Raw genomic sequence first — 22,185 nt, 5'->3', positions numbered from 1 at the left:
CTTATCCCCTTGTGTTTTTAAACCTCTACAGGCACGAACAGTTGGCTGGGTTCTCAGTTTGTGTCATGTCAGAATGGGGGAGTTAATATGATAGGATATAACACAGCACATGCTTCCTGAAGGAGTAGGGATAGACACATTTTAGAAATCTAAAATTAGGTTCCAGAAATTGGGAAAGCTTGTTGGAAATGTTGGATCTTGGTGACTCTACGTCTAGACAGTTGCATTCCACAGATCAGACTATGCTATTGTGTGCACTGATGAGCTGGAATTGCGCACGTCTAGGAGATTATGTGCAGGTCTATCTGATGAAGTTTAAATTATATTCCGTGGTGACATGACTGTTCCACAGCAAGGCTGGGGCTTCTGGGCTCATGTACCTGAGCTTGAGGGTAGATGGAAATTGTTTCTTTAAAAATAAACACATTAAGATCTTTCCCTGGGATTAATTCAAAAAGCATCTAACACTGAAGTTGACATCAGTTTGGATTAAGACTGATCATGAAACTGAACCGCATAATTTAACTCCCTTCACAATGCAGTTTCCCTCTCAAGTCTTTCCTGCTAAGGAATTCCATTCCTTGAACAAAAAAAAAAAAAAAAAATCACCCATTTATCATTACAAATGGAAGAAAGGGCTGCCTTAAAAATGTAGATTTGTAGCAAGACAAACAGTAACAGAACACACACCTTTTCTCAAGCACCTATTTACTATGTGATTGGGTTTAACACACAGAAGCATTTTGACAGAACAAGTAAAGAGCAAAGCTCTTCCATTTTAGTGAGTTCATACAAAAACATGAAGTCTCAGGATTGCAATCCAAAGCACTAAGCTCCCCCCTTCATCTACATCTCTATATGTCTCTCTACATCTCTTTCACCTAGAATATTTGCATATGCGACCTCAAAGCTATCAGAGTACTCTTCGAGATTTATCTGTTAAACCAAGGAAAGCAGTGACCTTATTATGTGTCTGGTAAGAGTCTTCAGACAATTCTACACTAAACTGCAATAAATACTTTTCTAAGAAAGGCTAAGAATACTGTGGTGATTCACAACAAAGTAGTTTTCAATATCCTGAGGAACTTCACAGCAATGCCCTAAAGCAGAAACTTCTTTTTTGACATATAGATACTAAAATCAGGTAAGAATCTGCAATGAGTGCCTGCACTGTCTCACTGTTTTGTAGCAGCTTACATGACACATTAGCTGCCTACAGATATTGGAGAGCTGCACATTTGTTGTTCAGTATCTGTAGTCAGAGTATCATTCACAATATTAAAAAAAATGGAACAAGAGGAGACACATTGCTTATGATTGACAAGTTAAATTATACTAAATTAATTAGGCAAAGAGTGTCCTCTACTGGTTCCAAAGTCAGTTAAAGCTTTGGATTATCTGGCAAACACATGCTAGCCATGGAAATTAAAAATGTTGACCTCATTGTATCAACAGGACAGCTGACCTTGTGATATCATCTCTGTCAATGTTTCACATACTTCTCTATCCTGACTTTTTATAATTCTTAACCAACTCTAACCAACATTGCCTATTGAGATAACCTGCCTGCCTACCCCTCACTTAGTGGTAAAAAAATGCAAACAGAAAAGGCTTTCTGTGTGCAAGACAGAAAAAGGAAGAAGCTTGCATGTATGACTTTCATATTTTTAATATGGTTACGTGCAATTTATGGCTCTACTCTAGCATTCCACTCTACATGCTGTTGTCCTTCTGTATGCCTAGGACCCTTACAACATGCAGTTATCACACAGCCTTTAAAATAAAAAGCTGTAATATAGGGCAACACTTCAGTTATCTACTATCCACTATATTCTTATCACAATAAAATATCAGTAAATTGCTATTAACTGACTTGTAAACTTGTAGCTCAGACACACTTAGTGGTGGCTGCAGCTTCCCGCCCCACTTCTATGTAGCTGATTGAGTGGTCTCCCACTCAGAATTCATTCTGACTCTTAAACTGTATACAACAAAACATCTGTTGTTGATTTTTTTACTAGGAACCATTATCCTAAGTAATTAAAAGTAAAAACTGATGACAAAGTTATCAAATGGAATGCCTACATGCACAAATCATGTTGGCTTTTTGTTGTGTTTGTTCATCCACTCCCTCATTTGGGAAAAAAGTTCATCATTCAAGAAAGATCATTCAGACAGCTGTCACTTGCTGAAGCTTCCATGCACTATAAGGATAAGAGCTTCATACTCTAATAATGTGTCTGAAGTCCAACATTTAACTGCTTAAATTGCTGTTCATCCTTCTGCAAGCACGGGATTAGCATACTGACCTTCTCTGTAAAGTGCCTTGAGCCCTGTGTACAAAAATGCTACACAAGCATCAATTAAGGGTTCCTCCCAAATGTCAGGTGCCAAGACTGAGCTAGGATCAGACTTTCTCTAGCTACAGTTCTAGAATGCAGCTGTGGGGTCCACTTTAAAACTGGCATAATGAGATGTTAATAACTATTAACAACTAATAGATATGTGAATGATAGCTTCTACTACACTGGAGGTATACTGCATTTAGCTGTCCTGTCTTTCTCAGGGAATCAGATCAGAACAAATTATTTTTAGCATTCACAGATGCTGTCTTTATATGAGGATTAAAGAGATTATGAAAAAGCAGCTTTCACATAGTTGATGTATATTTCTAGATTTTAATACTACATATTTCCATATGAGATACTTAAAACCATTTCTTAAACACTAATGATCTGTGGCTATTTTGTTATGCTGCTGTTGTTTTCCTACTTGCCAGAATAACAAGAGGCAATGAGAAGTTGTCATCTCTGAATCCAGGAGACCCTTCTTTATGGCAAGGGTGACGGAGCACTAGAGCAGGCTGCCCAGAGAGTTTGTGTACTCTCCTTCTCTGGAGACTTTCAAAACCCCTCTGGAGGCATTCCTGCGCAGCCTGCCCTAGGTGATCCTCCTTTGGCAGGTGGGCTGGACTTGATCTCTGGTGGTCCCTTCCAACCCCTAACATTCTGTGATTCTGTGACTTAGAATAACACTTCCAGTATATTTTACTACTCTCTCTGAAGTATTTCAGCTGAGTAAAATGAAGACTAAGGCCTCAGGATAATGCCTCAAAATGCTTAATAAAATCTATGCTCTGTCTCCAGAGGTCTGGCTAGAGCAAGGACAATGGCATATTTTGGGGAGGGCAAAGGCCCAATCCATGTGGATAACGTGAAGTGTACAGGAAGTGAGAGATCGTTGGCTGACTGCATTAAGCGCGACATTGGGACGCACAACTGCCGGCACAGCGAGGACGCAGGGGTCATCTGTGACCACCTAAGCAGAAAGGCCCTGGGAAACAGCAATAAAGGTGAAGCCCTGTTGTGAGTAGCAGACCAACAGGTTTGGATGGGAACTACAATGGTAGAAAGAGATGGAGGAGGTAAACAGTGGCACATTAGAGAGGACAGTTCTATCAAGAGTTCCAAGAACAGAAGTGGTGGGAAATGATCTCTGCTTACATTGTGTCTGAGAAAAATTGGTAGTTAAAAACTACCATGAAACACACGTAGAATAACTGTAAAATAACTACAGCCTTTTTATTTGCTTACCAGTTCACCCTCATTGAAGATTGGTTGCTTTTCCTTTTGAGTTTAAAGCTGTCTACATCTCCCTTTTTGGTTTAGATTCTCTTGCATCTGTTTGTGGATTGAGGTTACTCCATCGTCGACAGAAGCGGATCATTGGTGGTAAAAATTCCTTACGGTAAATATTTAGTAAAGACAAGTCATTCTGAATATGAAGCTTCTAAGAGATGTATTTGCCATAAGAGGTTTGCCTAATTTATAGTCTTATTGTAGGTTTATTGCTTTTCTTTTGACTTGTCATGAAGTAGCAACAGAAATATACTCAAAGTGTATTTTGAAGTTTACACAGAGCATCAATCAATTAATTTTGAAACAAACACTGCCTAAGTGGAGGAGCTTCAAAGAACAGGGAGAGGAGGGAGCCTAGAAAAATACTAACATGCAGTCAGACAAAGCAAAGTAGGATTACTTGTCTCAGTAATGAGATAAATGAGAGTAATAAATAATGCATTGTACAGAAAAAGCATTGTCTCAGAATACGTGTACAAAGGATACTGAATGAAACAATGACAAAAAATGGATTGTACAATGAAGTCTGTGCAACAACCTTGATCCTGTAACAAATAACCACAAGGACTCTAGGTGACACAAAAACATGGGGGAAATCTGATAGTGTACTTACAAATCAAGAAAATCAAGAAAAGGAACAGATGAACAATGTCAGAAACAGACTTGTCATCACAAGAAGTCATTAAGACAAAGAACTTGACTAAGTTCTAAAAGGAGCTGGATCCTTACATGCCAGGAAACTCCAAGCTGTCTGGACTACCCCATTTTGGAAAGACATACTGAATCCCATCTTCCAAAACTGGCTGACACTATCGCTCCATCACTCTCCATCATCTTTGCCAAATCATGGCAGACAGGAAAGGTGCCTGAGGACTGGAGGAGAGCCAATGTCACTCCAATCTTCAAAAAGGGCAGGAAAGAGGTTCCAGGAAACTACAGCCTCACCTCCATCCCTGGAAAAATGATGGAGCGGCTCCTGTTGGAGGGCATCTTGAGGCCCTTGGAAGAGAAGAAGGTTATCAGGAGTAGCCAGCATGGATTTACCAAGGGGAAGTCATACTTGACTAACCTGGTCGCATTTTATGATGCCATAACTGAATGGGCAGATTCAGGGAAACCAGTGGATGTAGTCTACCTTGACCTTAGCAAGGCCTCTGACACCGTCTCCCATGACATTTTAGTAAGCAAGCTGAGGAAGTGTGGAATGGAAGAGCAGACAGTGAGCTGGGTTAGGAACTGGCTGCAAGACAGAGTTCAGAGGGTGGTGATCAATGGTGCCAGGTCCAGCTGGAGAGCTGTGACTAGTGGTGTCCCCCAGGGATCAGTGCTGGGGCCAGTCCTGTTCAACATCTTCATCAATGACACTGATCCAGCAGATCAAGGGAGGTTCTCCTCCCCTTCTACTCTGCCCTGGTGAGACCTCATCTTGAATACTGTGTTCAGTTTTGGGCTCCCCAGTTTAAGAGGGACAGGGATCTGCTGGAGAGGGTCCAGTGGAGGGCTGCAAGGATGATTAGGGGACTGGAGAGCATGACTGATGAGGAGAAGCTAAGAGACCTGGGGCTGTTTAGTCTGGAGAAGAGAAGACTTAGAGGGGATTTGATAAATGTTTTTAAGTATCTGAAGGTTGGCCAGGAAGGGAGGGGGGTGGGGGGGGGTGGGGAAACACAGGCTCTGCTCATTGCTCCCTGGAATAGGACAAGGAGCAATGGGTGTAAATTGCAGCAAGAGGTTCCATCTCAACACAAGGGGGAACTTCTTTACTGTAAAGTACAGAGCACTGGAATAGGCTTCCCAGAGAGGTTGTGTGGTCTCCTCTGGAGACTTTCAAGGCCTGTCTGGATGTGTTCCCCTGTGATCTGTGTTAGATAGTATTGTCCTGCTCTGGCAGGGGGGTTGGACTTGATGATCTCCTTGGGTCCCTTCCAATCCCTAGTATCCTGTGATCCTGTGAAAATTGAAAAATGTCAGCATTGTTCTATGATTTACAGGAAGAAAATTCCTCCACCTGAATTTAAAACATTTGGCACTGGCAACTCTGAGACAAGATCCTAGGCAGCTCTTGTACTCCAGCACATGTATTTAAGTTGACAGAAGTCAGAAACACCTAAGCCTGCCTGATGCTTATTCTTGGATGCTGATGATTATTTTTGGTGTCTGTCTCTCCTCCTGATTCCGTGTTTTGCTAATCTGTTAAACTGGAGAAAAAGAATTCATCCTGTCTTCACAGGCCTGCAAATACGTATGCCAGATCCACTATATAAACCAGATGATCATAGGCTAATAAAAGGTGCTTATCTATTATTTGTGCTTTCTACAGCTGCCTTAGACCTCTTGTGCTGCCAGCTTCCCTTTTTAAACAAGACAAAGATCTGAATGCAGACAGAAAGGATGCTAACTTTAGCTTTTCAAGAAATTCCCTTCTCTACCCTCTCCAGTTGACAGGAAATTTCTGGCTTGTTGACTTGAATGGTATTTGGCAAGGGAACCACCAAAGGTATTTTTGGCACAATGAACGCAATCTGAGCAGGGAAAATTGAAATAATTGACAGTGGGAGGAAGCACTCAAGAGTGCTGGATGCTTGAACAATCTGTAGTCTTGACCATTGTTAAATGGAATTCTCAATGCTGCACAAATATAAAGGTATTCTCTACTGCCACTCAAAAAACAACGTAGTCTGCAGGCTATAGCAGTGGAAAAAAAGAAGTAGGATTTAAATTCAAGGTAACTGACAAGCTACCTTACTGTTCCATTGTTGTACCCCAAAAGCAATGTCTCATGTCCTCTTTAGGGGTGGCTGGCCATGGCAGGTTGCTCTCCGACTTAAGTCTTCTCATGGCGATGGAAGACTATTGTGTGGTGCTACTCTCATCAGCAGCTGCTGGGTCCTCACTGCTGCACATTGTTTTAAAAGGTAGGTCTCTCTTCAGCAGCAGAGTCTATTTTCAAACTGTTGTGTTGTTCTGGGCATAGGCAAAAAATATTCCAGTTCAGGCCCACTGAAAACTGTTCCAAACAGTTGGCCTTTAATTTAAAAAGTCCTACCAACCAACCTCCTTTCCCTCCAAATAAAACCAACAAACCCACCCCTAAGTATTGTTTTGGCCCGGATGCTGCATTTAAAATGGTGCAACCCAGATGTGAGCAAGCAACTCCAACAGCCTGTGGGTGCACTACTCTTTGCTGCTAAGGAAAGGAGGCACCTTTAGCTCTAGACTGGCTTGAACTTCTAATGATCTCAGAGTGATTTTAAGGAGATAGGTTTCCAAGAGCTATCTATAGATCAAGCAGCTTCTTCACATACTTTCCACAGACAGACAAGAGAAAGGCCGGTATAGCATTTCTCATATCCTGGGACTTGGAACACTGCTTAAGTAACAAAAGTGGGCTCCATTGCTACTATGGATAAAAGTTAAAATTGTTGTACATGATTCCAGTAGTATGGCAGACTCACTCATTTCTGTAATTTCACAAACTCTCTTTTAAAGTCAAAAAGTGTTTGAAGCTGGTTTTCCTTTTAGAATCCATCCATCTTATTACTAAGTTTTGTCTTGCATGGTTCTGACAGCTATTCAGGGATACACATTTTAAAAATGTAACTTTGGATAATTAGAAATGAGGCATAGAAAAGGAAATTATAAGGACTATGAAGTCATTTTAGAGAATACCCCAGCAAGTGCACTGTTACTGAATGTTTCTTTAGGCATTCCTGAATGCCCATGTATTCTTCAACATGGCCCTGATAATTTTGAGAACTAGAGGGACAGAAGAACCAAACCCTTAGTAAGACACTGGAAAGTAGAGAGCAGAATTAAAATTCTTGACACACCTAAGCTAGATTACTTTATCTTTTTTTATATACTGATGCTGTATCACAATATTTCCACGTGTGGCAAGTACCAGGTACTACAAAGAAAAAATTGCCAATGAAAAAAATCAGTTTAAGAAAGCCTTATGTGTGAATGTGCACAAAACGTGGTGTATCTGTGCAATGATTGCTTATTAAGCTTTTCACTAGAAGCCTTGTAGCTATTAAAGTTTTATACTCTTGCATAAGAAACAGCACTTCACATTCTATTAAGTGTTTAAAATCAGTACTTTTAATTAAGATACACTTCCCCAAATCTCCTTTCTTCATTATTTTGCTAAAAGATTACCATAATCCGTAACACAGAAAAACAGGAGGAACTTATTTAAAAGAACTGTTCCTTTTGTCAAAATCAAGGATGTAGCAAAATTTCTACTGTCCTGCTGGATTTATGGCTGACAGGAAAACACTCTTCACTAGTCAATTTGATGAAAAAATGTTTGGTCACAGCCTGCAACTAACTATCCTTATAAGCCTAGAGGTGACATTTTGCTTATAGAACACCTGAAGGAGATGTGCAGAATTTGGAAGAACAAAGCTTTGCAGGCAACCAGGAGTGCAATTTGCAATTAAATGAAATACTCAGTGGTACAGCTGTATATTGTTCAGAAGAGATCTGTGATGTTCCTGCTTAGTCTTCTGGTCCTCCAAGCTTTAGCAGGCTGTGGAGATCAGCACATTGCTGGAGGGTATAAAAATAACTATCATAGGTTAGAAGGTGACAGGGCACCATAGGGTATTTTCTGCACTTTATATTACAAGTTTCCTGATGAAGGCTGTGAGGGAAAGGGAGAAGTCAAAGAAAAAATATTTGGGTTAGCCAGAATTTAAAATAAACATACCCAACAGTACTCTCTTGTTTGCATTTTCCTGAGAAAGGTTGTGTTCTGTAATCCAAAAATCTCCAAAGGCATGCACTGAAATTTGTTATTTCAGTCACAGTAATGATCTCCAAGGTATTTACCACTTAGTCCATGACACGGAAGGAATTGGGGTCATACTGAACGCAAAGCAAATCACTTTGACAATAGGTGCTTGCGATGCAGATATGCTTTGCTTTCCTTTCCTCATCATAGTTTCAGTTAACCTGAGAAGTACTAAGTTATCTAAACCTCTAGAATGTCTCAACCAACCTACAAAGCAAGCTCAAACATTGTCTTCATTTCAGCAATTATTTGGAACACCACAATGATGTGAGTACTCAGGTTTTTAATTACTAGCCGTTTGTCTCACTCACTAAATACCCTAATCAACTCTGTTTGCAAGCTTAGTATCTGATTTTGCATAAGCAGCCCTCTTTGTGTTCACCTCAATTTCAGGTATGGCAACAACACTCGGAACTACGCTGTGCGAGTTGGAGACTATCACACACTGGTACCAGAAGAGTATGAGGAAGAAATTGGAGTCCAAAAGATTGTGATACATAGAGAGTACAGGCCCGAGAGCAGCGACTATGATATTGCGTTGGTGAGGCTACAGGGGCCAGAGGAACAGTGTGCCAGGTTCAGTACCCATGTCTTACCTGCTTGTTTGCCATTAAGAAGAGAAAGACCACAGAAAACTGCTCCCAACTGTTATATCACTGGATGGGGTGACACAGGTAAGAATTTTCAATTATTTCCACCTGCCAATCTCATTAACTGAGGCTGCTTATTTAAAAACAAAACCCCACCACCACTCCACCCCTCCTCAAACAACTCCAATATTAAAAATAAGAAAATGCTCAAAATGGACTACTTGTACTCTTTTTATATAGGGAAGTAGTTTTTTTTTTCCTGATCCTTAACCAGGAATGACAACACTTTGTTTGCTGAATTTAGTTTGTATTTGAAAAGTGGTGATTAACCATGTCACTCTAAATCACAGAAACAGTCAGTAAAACAGCCTCATTAAGCCTGGCAGACATGAATAAGAAGCTTATTTGTTGTCAGGCACACTCTGCACAGCAGCTTTTCACCCCCTGCCTCAGAACACAACTAATAGCTCTCATACATGAAGGTCTTTAAAGGAAATACAACGAATATTTTAGAAAAGTTCTTCCAACTGCACTACATCAATAGAAAAATGGATGGAAAATACAAACACAATAGACTTTCAAAGAGCATTTTTAGCCTCCCTTGTTACAGCTGCCATTTTCAATCAGCAGTTAGATCTAAACAAGAGAGTATCTTGCCAGAATTCATGAGAGCCACCATGCAATCTGCAACTCAGACTTCTCGGAGCAAACTATGTAGTCACTTTTTAGGTCAGGACAAGATTCCTCCTCAAAGGACTTTGCCCTTTAAAAACATTTTACAAATTAATAACCATGTTTTACTTTCATATTTTTATGGTGCTAAATACACTGCAAGACAGCAACCGCAGTTGAGCCTTTGTTCCCCTGACTCATTCCAACTGGCAAGGAGACAAGGCAGCAAGGCCAAGTATCAGTTCTTCCTCCCTCTGTGTGCATGGATGTCTGAGTCACTGTACTACAGTAAAGGTGATATGATTGTAGGGTAGGGATTTTGCTAAAACGGTTCCTAATCCATTACCTAACTTTGTCCAGCTTTTTACACAATTCACTTAAAGTTCTGCAGTACTGTTTACTACAGACATCTATTTAAGGAAACATTAGCCACTGCAATAGTTGGCTTTACAGTAAGAAATTACATCATCCCAGTACTTCAGCTGAAATTTTACACTCAGTATATGAATCATAATTACAACTATTAAGATTTCACTTTAAAAAACTCTCAGCACTAGCTTTAATTTCCTGCGTTTGCAACTGAAAGAGATGCAAGCAACATAAAAAGGCCAAGTGACTGAAATCTCAGTATTTTACAAGCAAAGCACTGCTTATTCAATCCCATTAGCTCCCTGGTACACAGAAGTCACCAGTCTCCACTGCTTAAGACCTCCCAGAAAAGTTTCTCCATTCAATATTAAGAAATATATCCTTGTAGAAGACACAAAGTGTGTTTGTTGCAAACCTAACTAACCTTGGAAAGATCAAGTGAACAGAATGAATAAAGCTACATCCTAAATTTTAACCCTTTCTTAAAAAAAAAAAAAATCCATATTCACACTATGTAGTACTTCAGTATTACTTTTAATGCACAGTAGAACTTTTCAGTATTTAGTCTTGTTTTCAGGACTGACAGCAAAAATTGGATGAAAAGTTTATGTTTCCAAGATCAGTCATCGTAACAAGACCATAATTTGGGTCCTCTTTTTCAGGAAGGGCTTATTCAAGAACACTACAACAGGCTGCCATCCCCTTACTTCCCAAGAGGGTATGTGAAGAGCGCTACAAAAGAAGATTCACAGGAAGAATGCTCTGTGCTGGAAACATCCAGGAACAGAAACGTGTTGATAGCTGTCAAGGAGACAGTGGTGGACCACTGATGTGTGAACGTCCAGGTGAAAGCTGGGTTGTGTATGGTGTGACCTCCTGGGGCTACGGCTGTGGAGTGAAAGATTCGCCAGGTGTCTACACGAAAGTATCATCTTTTGTACCTTGGATAAAAAGTGTGACCAAACTATGAATGTCCATAACGAAACCCCAACTTTGTCAGTGAAGACTGAGGCAGGAATACTTGAACAGCACACAGTGCACAGCTGGAGCCCACAGTGAGTGGAAACACACATTTTCCTGATTCCTGTGTTTTCCTTTTTGTTAAATCCAAGCTGTATACACACAACCTTTCCAGCTAGGGATTAGTACACAGATAAAATCTCCCTGCGTTAAGGAAGTTTATGTACAAGCTACCATGTATCTAAGAGAAGGAGAAAAGTGATAGCCAGCTTAGAGCAACATTTGAGCAGGACAGCTGGAGAGCTCACTGTCAGATTTGTTGCCCACAGGAAGGCTGTAGTAGCTCCAAGCTATTTATGTTCTGAGCTCTTCTAGAATTAATCACAGATCTCAAAACTAATCTTTGGTCTAGTTAATTTAGTTAGTTCCTGACTGTGGTCTTTTTATTCCAGGTAGTAGGTAGGACTCAACAATCTCAAAGGTCTTTTCCAACCTGGTTAATTCTGTGATTCTGTTATCTTACATTCAGCCCTCTATTTTTGACACATTTCACTAATTAATGAGACCATTTGTGGTAAGTAATTCTGAGCATGCACTAAATGTTAGACAGAAAATAATTGTCAATAATCAGCTTCCCATCTATTCTGATAAATGTTCTCACAGCTTAGTGGCCATAATGTACATTCCAAAGTAAAACAGGTAGCATACTAATTAAATTCCCCATAAAAATGCTGCACAGCTGCAAGATCTGGATCAAAAATAAATAACCCCTTATTTAATTTCCTCTAGATAAATATAATTTGTCTTCTTTCTGAAATTAATATCTTTTAGTACCTATAGCATTTCAGAGATAATTTACTTATTTACCACTAGCTGTCAGAACAGCATCAGATTAACAAACATCCCAATCCTTTTGTTGCTGGTTTTGAAGAGGCTTTATTCAAGCAACATTATTGCCTCTCTCAATCCTACAAGACTTTTGAGCATGTACAATGCAAATAGTGGAGATGCTGAGCCAAAACCTGTCTGAAAAGATCTATAAAGTCTTAAATTGCTATTTTCTACAAGACAGTATTTATACAACTCTCTCCTGTTCAGCTGCAATACTGCTTCAGACTGGTCTTATGGGGAAGGTGAGAGTTATAGTTTTCAGTGACCTCTGAAGTATTGACACATCTTGATTCCATTTAATTCCTCTTACAGGAACTGCTACCCACACTATGAAAACCCTAATGGTTTATTATAGAAGTGCACTAATAAAAAGTTACTCTTGATGCAAAAGACAAGTATTAACCAACTTACTATATTTTTATGAGGGGCCACATCACTGAACTTAGCACACTGAACACAGGGAGTAATCACCATCCCAGTGCAACACTGACAGCTATCAGTCTTGAAAGTATCTAACTGCAGTCAACAGGCAGACAGCAAAGTTCAGTGCCACCTCACCCTTCCCTGTCCAAGATCATTCTATCTGCAAGCATGATCTATTACGTGAACAAACATGCTTCTTACAAAGATTAAACAGCTCTGTGGGTCATGAACCGCTCCATGTGACGTGTGGCACATGTGTGGCACCTCACAGCAACTGTGCAGACTGGGAGTACCAGTGACTGTTTCGCTGTGTTTCCTATCCTCAGATGCCCTGTCTGTAATAGTCTTGTGGGGCCTTTTGTGAACAGGGGGATGCCTATACCCTGTTTTGAGTGGGCAGTCAGTCATTTCTGTGTGGTTCTGTCTCTCTCATGGTGTAACAAAGAGCCAAGACAACTCCATTTGCATACAGAAGTGGTGAAGACATTACACAGAGCTCACACAATTGAAGTCTGGACCCTTAATTTCTTTGAGACCTCAAACTTAGTTTTCAAGGGTCACAACTAGCTAAAATCTCTCGTTGGAACTGGTGCTAAAATAGTACATGTGGTGCTTTAATATAATTTCATTCTCTGTAATTCCACACTTTGAAATAGTGTGACATTTAAAAACACATCATAGTACTGTGACTACCGAGTTGTTAGACCTACGTGACTGACTCCGATAGTGAATTTTAAAACCAGATTTTAGTTATACATAATCCTTTTAATTAAAGGGGAATTAAACCTGTCAAAATGTATCTGTGTACCACGAAGACCCACGATTCTGACTTGTGCTAAGTAGGCTATATAGTGCAATACATGTGTTGTGTACAGGGGAACTTGTGCTCTTTTAGAAGCTGCACCACAGAACATACTACTTGGGGCAGGAGGGATACTAAATGCAGTGCTAGTGCAGTAGCTCGTGTTTTTTAATAGGATGTTTTATTAGATTTTAAAATGTTGCACTACTGTATACATGCAGAGAGCATGCCTTTTCAGTTTCAAACATAAAATGAACATGTCTTTGTATTATGCCATTCTTTGTTCAATGACCTTGATGAGGTAAAAGAATATTAATAAAAACTGCCATGCTAATTACAACTTACTCCTGTGGACAACATATAAGCAGATGCTGCAGGAACATCGACTGGGTAAATTTCATGTGAGCTTTCTCAAGTCAGAAAGGGTGCTGCTGAAAGTATATAAGCTCTGGGCCATTCCATAGATGAACAGGGTGCACAAAACCATGGAACATTCTACAAAGCGAAGAGCTAAGATGCAACAGGAAGAGACTGAAGATAGAAAAGGTTTTGGGGAACTGAGAATCAAATTTTAAGGAAAAGAATGAAAATCAAGCCATGCTAAGCTGCATTTTCTAAGAATATCTCTATGGTACTCAAGTGACAAACCAAACCAGATTTCACTACGCTCTGTGTGAACAGATGCCAATAGAAAGCTTCACAGGAAAGGCTACATAACCTCACTGAGCACTCAAAACAACTAAGAGATATCCACAGCAAACATCACGTTCATACTTTTAAATTTGACCATAAGTTTGATTTTTTTTCCTTCTCTTGATGCAAACCAAATTTAATCTTCCCAAGTTCTAAATATCTGATGGAGAGCTCAAATATCCACATATCTGAGCTGCAGGCCAGATAGGCCAATTTATTCAGGTGCAAGTTATCAGTGACCTCACCACTTGTCTCACAACAGCCACACTGTTCTCTAAGTTAAAGTTTCACACAGAAGTATCCTCCCCTATAGGAACCAAGAACAGGACAGCCAGATTTCAAAGTGCAAATAGCAAAAAATCAAAAGACGATTCAGCCATTAGCACTAAAACTGTTAAAACAGACTTAAAATGCAACTGCTGCTAAAAGCAAAGGCTAAAACTCAAACGAATTGGGGTAGCGAATTATCAGTGCACTGCCATAGGTTAGCTGAAAAAAACCCTTAACCTTTCAATATCATTTCAGTAACCACAAGAGGAAAAAGATCTCCAGAGCTTTGTTGTAGACTGCATTGCTTTAATGCGTTCCAAACACACAGAAACTGATTCTCAAGTCTACGGCAGCTTCTTCCTATTTGCTTGCCTACTTTTCCTCATGAGGTCAAAGCCAGCCACAAAACAATCTAAAAACCTGGTGAAGCCACTCTGCATTGGAGCATCTGCAGAACAGCAACCACACATCTCCTCATCCTTGGGAAGCACGTTTTCCTGGCTGCTGTCCAGCATTTCCTTGTGCAAGATCAGCAAATAACTGCCCTTGTAGAAGAGATGTTTTATTTGTAGAGACATAAGGTTCCTAGCCCACTCTTAAGAAAATTGCAGCACACACAACAGTTGGCTACCAAGCTTGGCAGCCACAAACTTGGAACCCCAAGCAGTGAAGATGCCACAAGATCAGGTTGTGCACAGCTGTTTGAAGAGTAATCACACACCACCAATTAAAACAGGTGTAGTACCACTTCTTATAGCTGCACACATATTCAGCTATACCTTGGCAACGGCAGGAAGTGTACATGCTGAAAACAACCCACACAAATGAGAATGACGTTTCCTGTAACAACTAATATGCCTACCAATCTTTTCTATAGTGTGACTAACATGATCATCTAAAGCAACTTCCTCAGAGCTAATGTGTGTTGTAATTCCAAGTCCGCAATTTCACCCTCATCAACTTCAGACAGGAACCCTCCCTCAGCTGCCAAATTGTTGTGACCCGAGAGGGTTTATGGGAAGTTCTTTAGTAATACCTAACGAGTGAGGCTGATGACACAAAGTGATCAACTAGCATGTGCCAGGGAGAAAACACAAGAGAACTGAGTAAAACCAGAGGGAGCAGGAGGAGTTATTACCATTCCAGGTTCCAGTGACATCCCAGGTGGTTGATGTCTTGGTGGTGGTGCCACCTATTCTTTCTGAATTCCCCCTGATTTCCTACCTAATAAACAGTTTCAAGTTTTCACTTCACTGAACTTCCTAATCTGATTTGTCTCCTCAAAGGGGTATAGCTTTAGAGTGTTTTGTATTACAGATTCATTCACAGGAGTGGCCTCTGTACCAATCACATATCTCATCCAACATAGATCTGAGAGTCTCGAAATGCAACCATGAAATGGCTGCTTGTTCCTGCAGAGGTTAACTGCTCCTGTAACGCTTTTAACAAGTCTTGCAAAGAACCCCAATTTTCACTTTTAGCCTTCTGAGTGACTATCTACAGCTCCCAACACCATACAACCACGTTGCCTTTGCCTGTCTTAATCTTTCACTCATTTGTTATCATTGTGAGCCTTATCTCGATTATCAGTAGTCTTGTAAGGAAGAAGCAACACTGGCAGTCAAAGTTCATGTCTCTTTATTGGCTCATGCATACATCTGAACACTTTATATTGGCATACACACTTCAGTTACAACTGTAGATTTCACATGCATTCCCTAAACTTACCTTCAGTTTTGTGTAGCACAGTAAATACTCTGTAGTAACCTAACACACCTTAACAGCAGAAAAAGCCATCACTCAAGGTGCACGTTTTAAGGTTTAGGAACACTGCAGTATGCTGCTATGATATGCCTGAGTGCAACACAGGCACTAAACTACCAACAGCATTACTGCTATTGTCTGGGGCTTGGTGACAGCCCAGAGATAGAAACAGCAGCATCTCCCTGAAAGCAAAACAAACTGAACAACTCCTAACTGCATTTGCATAGTAACAGCCAAGACTGATTTCAGGCAGAGTGACATCACACTCTGTGCTAGCCTGAAGCTAGCTAGAACGTTTTGGTGAGAACCAGATTACAGGCTGCGAAAGACAAACCCAACTACACACTCCATCTTTGTAAAGAGATCAGATGGCAAAAGTATCTCCTTTAGGACCCAAGTTTGGATTAAGAAACAAAAAATAAAGGCAGATCGTTTCTCTCAACTCTAAAGCCAGATTAAGATCTAGCCTCAAGTTAGCTTTTAGTACCTCTGCTTGCTAAGCATAACTGCTCACAAAATGTACCAATTCCAGAAGATCAGACAGATGCACCCTACCCTAAGTAAAAAAAAAAAAAGTTCTAGTCACAGTTACTCCTAGTTCCACTTGTGGAACTTAGCCCTGTCTTTTGTGTAGGGTGAGTGTCGGGAGGATGGTGCCAGGCTCTTGTCAGTGATGTCCAATGGTAAGACAAGGGGCAATGGGTACAAGCTGGAGCATAGGAGGTTCCATGGGAACATAAGGAAAAACGTTTTCACTGTGCGAGTGACAGAGCACTGAACAGCCTACCCAGAGAGGCTGTGGAGTTTCTTTCTCTGGAGACATTCAAAACTCACCTGGATGCATTCCTGTGTGACCTACTCTAGGTGACCCTGCTTTGGCAGGTAGATTGGACTGGATGTTCTTTCAAGGTCCCTTCCAATTCCTAACATTCTGTGTGCGCCTGCTGTCATCACAACTCGAGGGTTTTTCCCCTGTAAAAATGAGTTTGAGGCAGTTTAGTATTGCTGCTGGAAACACATAGACAGACAACAATCACTGAAGAGCAAGATGCTCTCCCAGAAGTTACACTGGTCTGAAACAGAAGTGTTACTGTCAACCTGACATCTCCCTCTACTCCTGCAGCTGATGATTACTCTTCATTCTCACTTCAGTACATCGGAAACACGTTCATGTAAAGCGACATTCCCCTTGCACAGACATCCCCAAGAAATCCGTGGATTTGGACACCTTCAGTTTAGCTGCCAAAAGTTCTGGCACCATGCATTTTATGATGACTCCCAATATATCTAACACATCTGCACCCACACCCATTTTCCTCCTACTCACTCTAACTTACATGCCTCTCTTTTTCTGCAGGTAGCAAACAGTATGTCTTAAAAACAAAACACCAGGGCTACACCTCAATCTCGACAGATAATCTCAGTAGTTTAGTTGCCAAACAGAAGTTATTAAATAGGTACTATTACTCCCGCACAAAACTTACTACAGCGCACGTACCTAGTCACATTGTCTGTCCGCGCTTGACCTGCGCTCCTAAGGAAGGATAAAAAAAGAGAACAGGTTTAAAAACTCAACTCTAACCGCTTATTGATGAAAATAGAGAGAAAACAGGAAAACTCTTAACCGCTTATCGATGAAAATAGAGAGAAAACAGGGAAGCTCTAACCGCTTATTGATGAAAACAGAAAAACTATCAACCAAAAACCACAGGCAGGGGGAGCCGCTCAAGCCTCCACACAGCACACCTTAGCCAACTCGGCGTGTTACTTGCTACAGTCAACGACTAATACCCACGGGAGGGTATAAGTTTTGCCAATTAGCAAGGAACTGCTCTGCCATGCTAGGAAGGGAAACAGCCACAGGGCAGCTCCCATGGAGGCATGGATTACCCCTTCCCACACGCCACGTGGCGGCCGCCATCTTTCCTCCCTCACCGCAGCCCCGGCCACGCCGCCTCCTGCCCGCCGTCCCGCAACCTCCTCACGACCCGAACCCGCACCCAACGCCCACCTTGCACCGGGGCCTACCTGCGTCTCGTTTTACGCTGTTCCGTTCCTCTATCGAGGGAGCTCTGCTCGGGCACAAGAGCGCCTGGGGAGGAGACTGCGTTGCGTTGCGCCGCACCGCCGTGCCCTGCCGCACCGCCGTGCCCTGCCTCACGCCCGCGCTGACGCCGTGCCCTGCCGCACCGCCGTGCCCTGCCTCACGCCCGCGCTGACGCCGTGCCCTGCCGCACCGCCGTGCCCTGCCTCACGCCCGCGCTGACGCCGTGCCCTGCCTCACCGCCGTGCCCTGCCGCCCCGCCGTGCCCTGCCGCCCCGCCGTGCCCTGCCTCACCGCCGTGCCCTGCCTCACCGCCGTGCCCTGCCTCACCGCCGTGCCCTGCCTCACCGCCGTGCCCTGCCGCCCCGCCGTGCCCTGCCTCACCGCCGTGCCCTGCCTCACCGCCGTGCCCTGCCTCACCGCCGTGCCATGCCGCCCCGCCGTGCCCTGCCTCACGCCCGCGCTGACGCCCGCGCGCCCCTCAGCCGCCCGCGCGCCCCTCAGCCGCCCGCGCGCCGAGCCCCCCGCACCACGCGCACCCTCCGCGCGCCCGCCGGGACCTCCCCCTGCCCGCGCGGAGGCCCCACCCACGGGCCGACGCCGTCAGGAGGCGGAGCCGGCGCTGCGCAGCGCCGCCCCGCGGTGTGGCGGGAAGAGCGAAGGGCATCAACGCCTTCTGTCTTGCTCCGCTAGCGCCGCTGGGTGGCACCCCAGCGCAAACCAGGTCAATGGGCCCAGGGAGAGGGGGCTGCAGTTGGCCCCCATGCCAAGGAAGCTCCCTTCAGGTCGTGCAGACATTGATACTCCTTCCATTGGCAGCTGGAGATAGATGTAAGTAGGCATCTGTGTGTGCGTATGCCAGCTGTGCTTGACAAGCAGAAATACTGCTCACAAAAGGTACCAGTTCCAGAAGACTGAGACAGATGCACCCTACCCTAAGGGAAAAACAGATGTCCGAGTCACGGCTGCTCCTAGCTCCTCTTGTGGAACTTAGCCCCATCTTCTTATGTGAAGGGAGAGTGTCAGGACAGAGCCAGGCTCTTCTCAGTGCTGTCCAGTGGCAGGACAAGCTGGAGCATAGCAGGGTCCGTGTAAACTTAAAGAAAACCCTTTTGGCCGCGAGCATGACGAAGCTCTGGAGCGGACTGCCCACAGAGGCTGCAGAGTTGCTTTCCTTGGAGGCATTCAAAACCCATTTGGATGTGTTCCTCTGTGACCTGCTCTGAGGTGATCCTGCTCTGGCATGGAGGTTGTACTCCCATCTTTCAAAGTCCCCTCCAACCCCTAACCCTCTGTACTTCTATGACGACTATTAGAAGATGAGGCTTCTAAATGACAAGTTGCATCATTTCTCAGTAACAAACAGAACATTTTGTTAGCCACTCTCCTATTTCCCACACCTCTACACAGGTATTCAGCAGCTTATGCCCAGCCACACAGTACACTTCTTCCATTCTGAATTTTCCTTTGGAGTCTCCTACTGTCTTTAGAGGTTTAATTTAAGAAAGGTTTTCTCCTCTCTGCGCAGGCTTTGGCACAACTACTGAATCTTCCAAGGCAAATAACTGAACAAAGTCTGCTTGTTATCTTGAAGCCAGCAAACTCTGGATTGTTTCTACAGCACATTAGCAATTTCTGGCATGAAAAACAAGTAAGCAGGAAGCAAAAGCAGTAAAACAAGCAGCTGCATCCAGCAGTAATATTCACTCACAGAGTAAGCAATGTTTTTAATTCCTGAAAACACTTCATGCTGCTCCCATGCTTCTGGGCTGTGCTGTAACTCAGCGTCAAGCTGCAGTAGCTGCTAACAAACCTGGAAAAGGACAACTGCTGTGAACATAAAAAGTCACTTCCACGCAGCGCTACATTTTCTTATCAGAGTTTATTGTTGCACTTCAGATACCATGCCACTATCAGAATAATATCTATTTTTTGTTTTTTATATTTTAAAAAACTTTGAGAAAAATGTTTCCAGCAATCTTCATTCAATGTGAATGACAAGAGTATTATTACATCTATATAAACATTGAAATATCTATTTAATTTCTTCCTGAGGAAGTTTCACATTTTTAAGCAATGAAAAAAAGGATATTCTGTACAAGATAGTCTGCAAGTCGTTGAAACGAATTCTTTCTGCACAAGTAGAACTGGGACAATGTCACAGTATTTTCAGGAATGTTTGCTCAAATAATTAAGTGATTTCATATCGGGCTCTGTGCCTACACCCCCCCCTAAAGGCAGCTTTCTTGCTCACCATCACACCCTGATTTTTAATGCCACAGATGTCTGCAGAAAGCAAAATTCAGAATCTGATTTGTGAAAACAAATGTGGAGCTCACACCATCAAGCACTGTTTGAGAGAAATTGCTTGTGCAGTTATCTACCAAGGAAAAGAGAAACCACGGCTGTGTTACCAGCCTCAACAAAACTTTGACTCACAAATACAGATTTGTTATAATGAATCAGTATTTTTAAAGGGTGTTAACACTGACAGCCTGTGTCTGGAAGTCAAAACCTGATTGTAGGTAAGCTGTGAACAGAAGAGGTTAAACTCTGTCAGGCAGGTGATTCGTGTGGTATGACTTGCTTACTCAGCTGCACTTATGGGCATCCTACCATCTGAAGAATAACGTCACATCTACCTGTTGTCTGCATACTTTGCTCAGGCTCTTCTTTCTTCACCAAGCTGACTGCACATTAAAAGTAATTCTGTTTTTTACAGCCTCCTGTTAAACATAAGAACGTATTGAAATAGAATAGTTCTGGAGTTAAAAACAAATGGCTTCATACCCACTTTGTATAAACAAGTAGTAAGTGACCATCAGACATCAGAGCTGCCAAGGGTGCCAGCAGTTTGCCTTTACTTCTCTACTGCTTTTCTGTCTGAGACTAGCTTGCCTGGTGCTACAAGAAGTGGTTCCTGCAGCACCTCTTCCAGAGGTCAGCTGCATCTCAACAGGAGCTTGGACTTACCAAGATCACAATCTATCAGATGCAGTTCCATGAACAAAAGGTTGAGCTAACTTAGTTCATAGTATTGACTCAGGTAAAGCTATCACAGGAATCCACTGAAGATACCCCTAGGAGCTTACTAATTTTGTTACCCCTAGGAACTTACTCACTTTGTTACCAATCCCCTCCCCTAAGAAGGGCACTGGGAGAGCTCCACCCTGCTTTTCCTCATTAGGACTTGAGAGTTCTACAGCACTCCTTCCTGGAGGATGAGCTTTGTGTTTAGCTGCCAGAACAAGCCAAGTCCACCCCAGGTCAAGGCCTAGCAGCACTTGGGGCTTTAGCCTCCTAGTACTACATGGTGACTGCACTCATGCTCTTCTACCAGATCAAAAACATCAATCATGCCAGGATGAGAACCCCAGGTATTTTCTCCAGTTATTCAGTTGTAACAATCTGATAGAAGGTGCTTGCAGGATGCATGAGCTGTCCATAGCATGCAGAGTATTTGCTTTCACAGATGGTCAGAATGCAAAATGTTTCTTTTACCAAATAGGAAATATTTTAGGATAAGCCAGCTTTTGGGACAAATCTATATGACAGTGAATGAAGTGAAAAGAAAATTTTCATTCTGTCTAATAAATAATAAAGATGTTGATCTTAAAAAATGTCTACTCTAGTAGCCTCTCATCATTAATCATGCATATTCCCTTAGCAAAAAAATGTGCTGTGTAAAGAACATTTTTATATACAGCAACTTGGTCTAGATTTTTTTCCTTACAGGCCTATCAAAACCACACATTACACAGACAAAATCAATAAATAATAAAGATTACCAGTCAGAGATACAGTAAGGATCTCAACATCTGCTTTCTATTTAGGGAATAACTGACTGGTTTCCATTCTGTTGCCTTGAAAGTTAAATGATATGATTCCATAAATATCATAAACCAGCACTGAGACATACAAAGTTTTCCTACCATTTGATGCGTGTTTTTACCTATCCACTCTGAAACAAATGATGTTAGCATTACAGAGCTACAGTAAAAAAGCATCCCATCTAGTACTGTGGTTCTCTTTCATTTCCACTACCTCTTCACTCCTTCAGAAACACTCAGAACAAAGATTCAATGGAGAAGCATTAAGGCCACACTCAGATGAAGTTTCCATTGATCAGCTTTTAAGTACTATTTGTTAGACTCTATCTCACATCTAAGCTGATGCATTGTGAGATGTATGACTGAAATGTGTCATGTAAATGGAAGGCTGCATAGTGTTTTCCATGATCAGTGTGTAATTTTTTACCTTGATTACACTCTCTG

General features: G+C 42.2%; 2 protein-coding genes, 1 long non-coding RNA gene and 1 other non-coding gene across 10 annotated transcripts in view; 1 reads left to right on the top strand and 3 right to left on the bottom strand.

Annotated features, from left to right (window-relative positions):
* Positions 1–13,484, top strand: part of PRSS12 (serine protease 12) — a 35,351-nt gene extending 21,867 nt beyond the window's left edge. Inside the window, exons 9-13 of the mRNA XM_064149868.1 lie at positions 3,147–3,352; positions 3,669–3,747; positions 6,431–6,553; positions 8,827–9,107; positions 10,727–13,484. Coding sequence (XP_064005938.1) covers positions 3,147–3,352; positions 3,669–3,747; positions 6,431–6,553; positions 8,827–9,107; positions 10,727–11,034 — 997 coding nt within the window. The 3' untranslated portion in view covers positions 11,035–13,484. The remainder of the gene's footprint in view (positions 1–3,146; positions 3,353–3,668; positions 3,748–6,430; positions 6,554–8,826; positions 9,108–10,726) is intronic.
* The window catches only part of LOC135178714 (uncharacterized), a 56,049-nt gene extending 38,041 nt beyond the window's left edge, over positions 1–18,008 (bottom strand). For all 3 annotated transcript variants that reach the window (XR_010303704.1, XR_010303703.1, XR_010303705.1), the window contains exons 1-3: positions 17,896–18,008; positions 17,366–17,401; positions 16,702–16,839 (exon numbers count right to left, since the gene is read on the bottom strand). This is a non-coding gene — a long non-coding RNA (uncharacterized LOC135178714). The remainder of the gene's footprint in view (positions 1–16,701; positions 16,840–17,365; positions 17,402–17,895) is intronic.
* Positions 17,627–17,754, bottom strand: LOC135179085 (small nucleolar RNA SNORA24). Its single transcript, XR_010303910.1, has one exon. It is a non-coding gene; the product is annotated as a small nucleolar RNA SNORA24 (small nucleolar RNA).
* A 1,766-nt stretch (positions 18,009–19,774) lies between the features above and the next one.
* Positions 19,775–22,185, bottom strand: part of LOC135178711 (bifunctional heparan sulfate N-deacetylase/N-sulfotransferase 3) — a 382,468-nt gene continuing 380,057 nt past the window's right edge. For all 5 annotated transcript variants that reach the window (XM_064149865.1, XM_064149862.1, XM_064149864.1 and 2 more), the window contains one exon: positions 19,775–20,637. In XM_064149865.1, coding sequence (XP_064005935.1) covers positions 20,590–20,637 — 48 coding nt within the window. In that variant the 3' untranslated portion in view covers positions 19,775–20,589. The remainder of the gene's footprint in view (positions 20,638–22,185) is intronic.

The sequence above is a fragment of the Pogoniulus pusillus genome, chromosome 10 (assembly GCF_015220805.1).
Source record: "Pogoniulus pusillus isolate bPogPus1 chromosome 10, bPogPus1.pri, whole genome shotgun sequence".
Taxonomy (NCBI): domain Eukaryota; kingdom Metazoa; phylum Chordata; class Aves; order Piciformes; family Lybiidae; genus Pogoniulus; species Pogoniulus pusillus.
The sequence above is the reverse complement of the archived record's forward strand: the minus strand, read 5'-3'. Positions and strand labels throughout refer to the sequence as shown.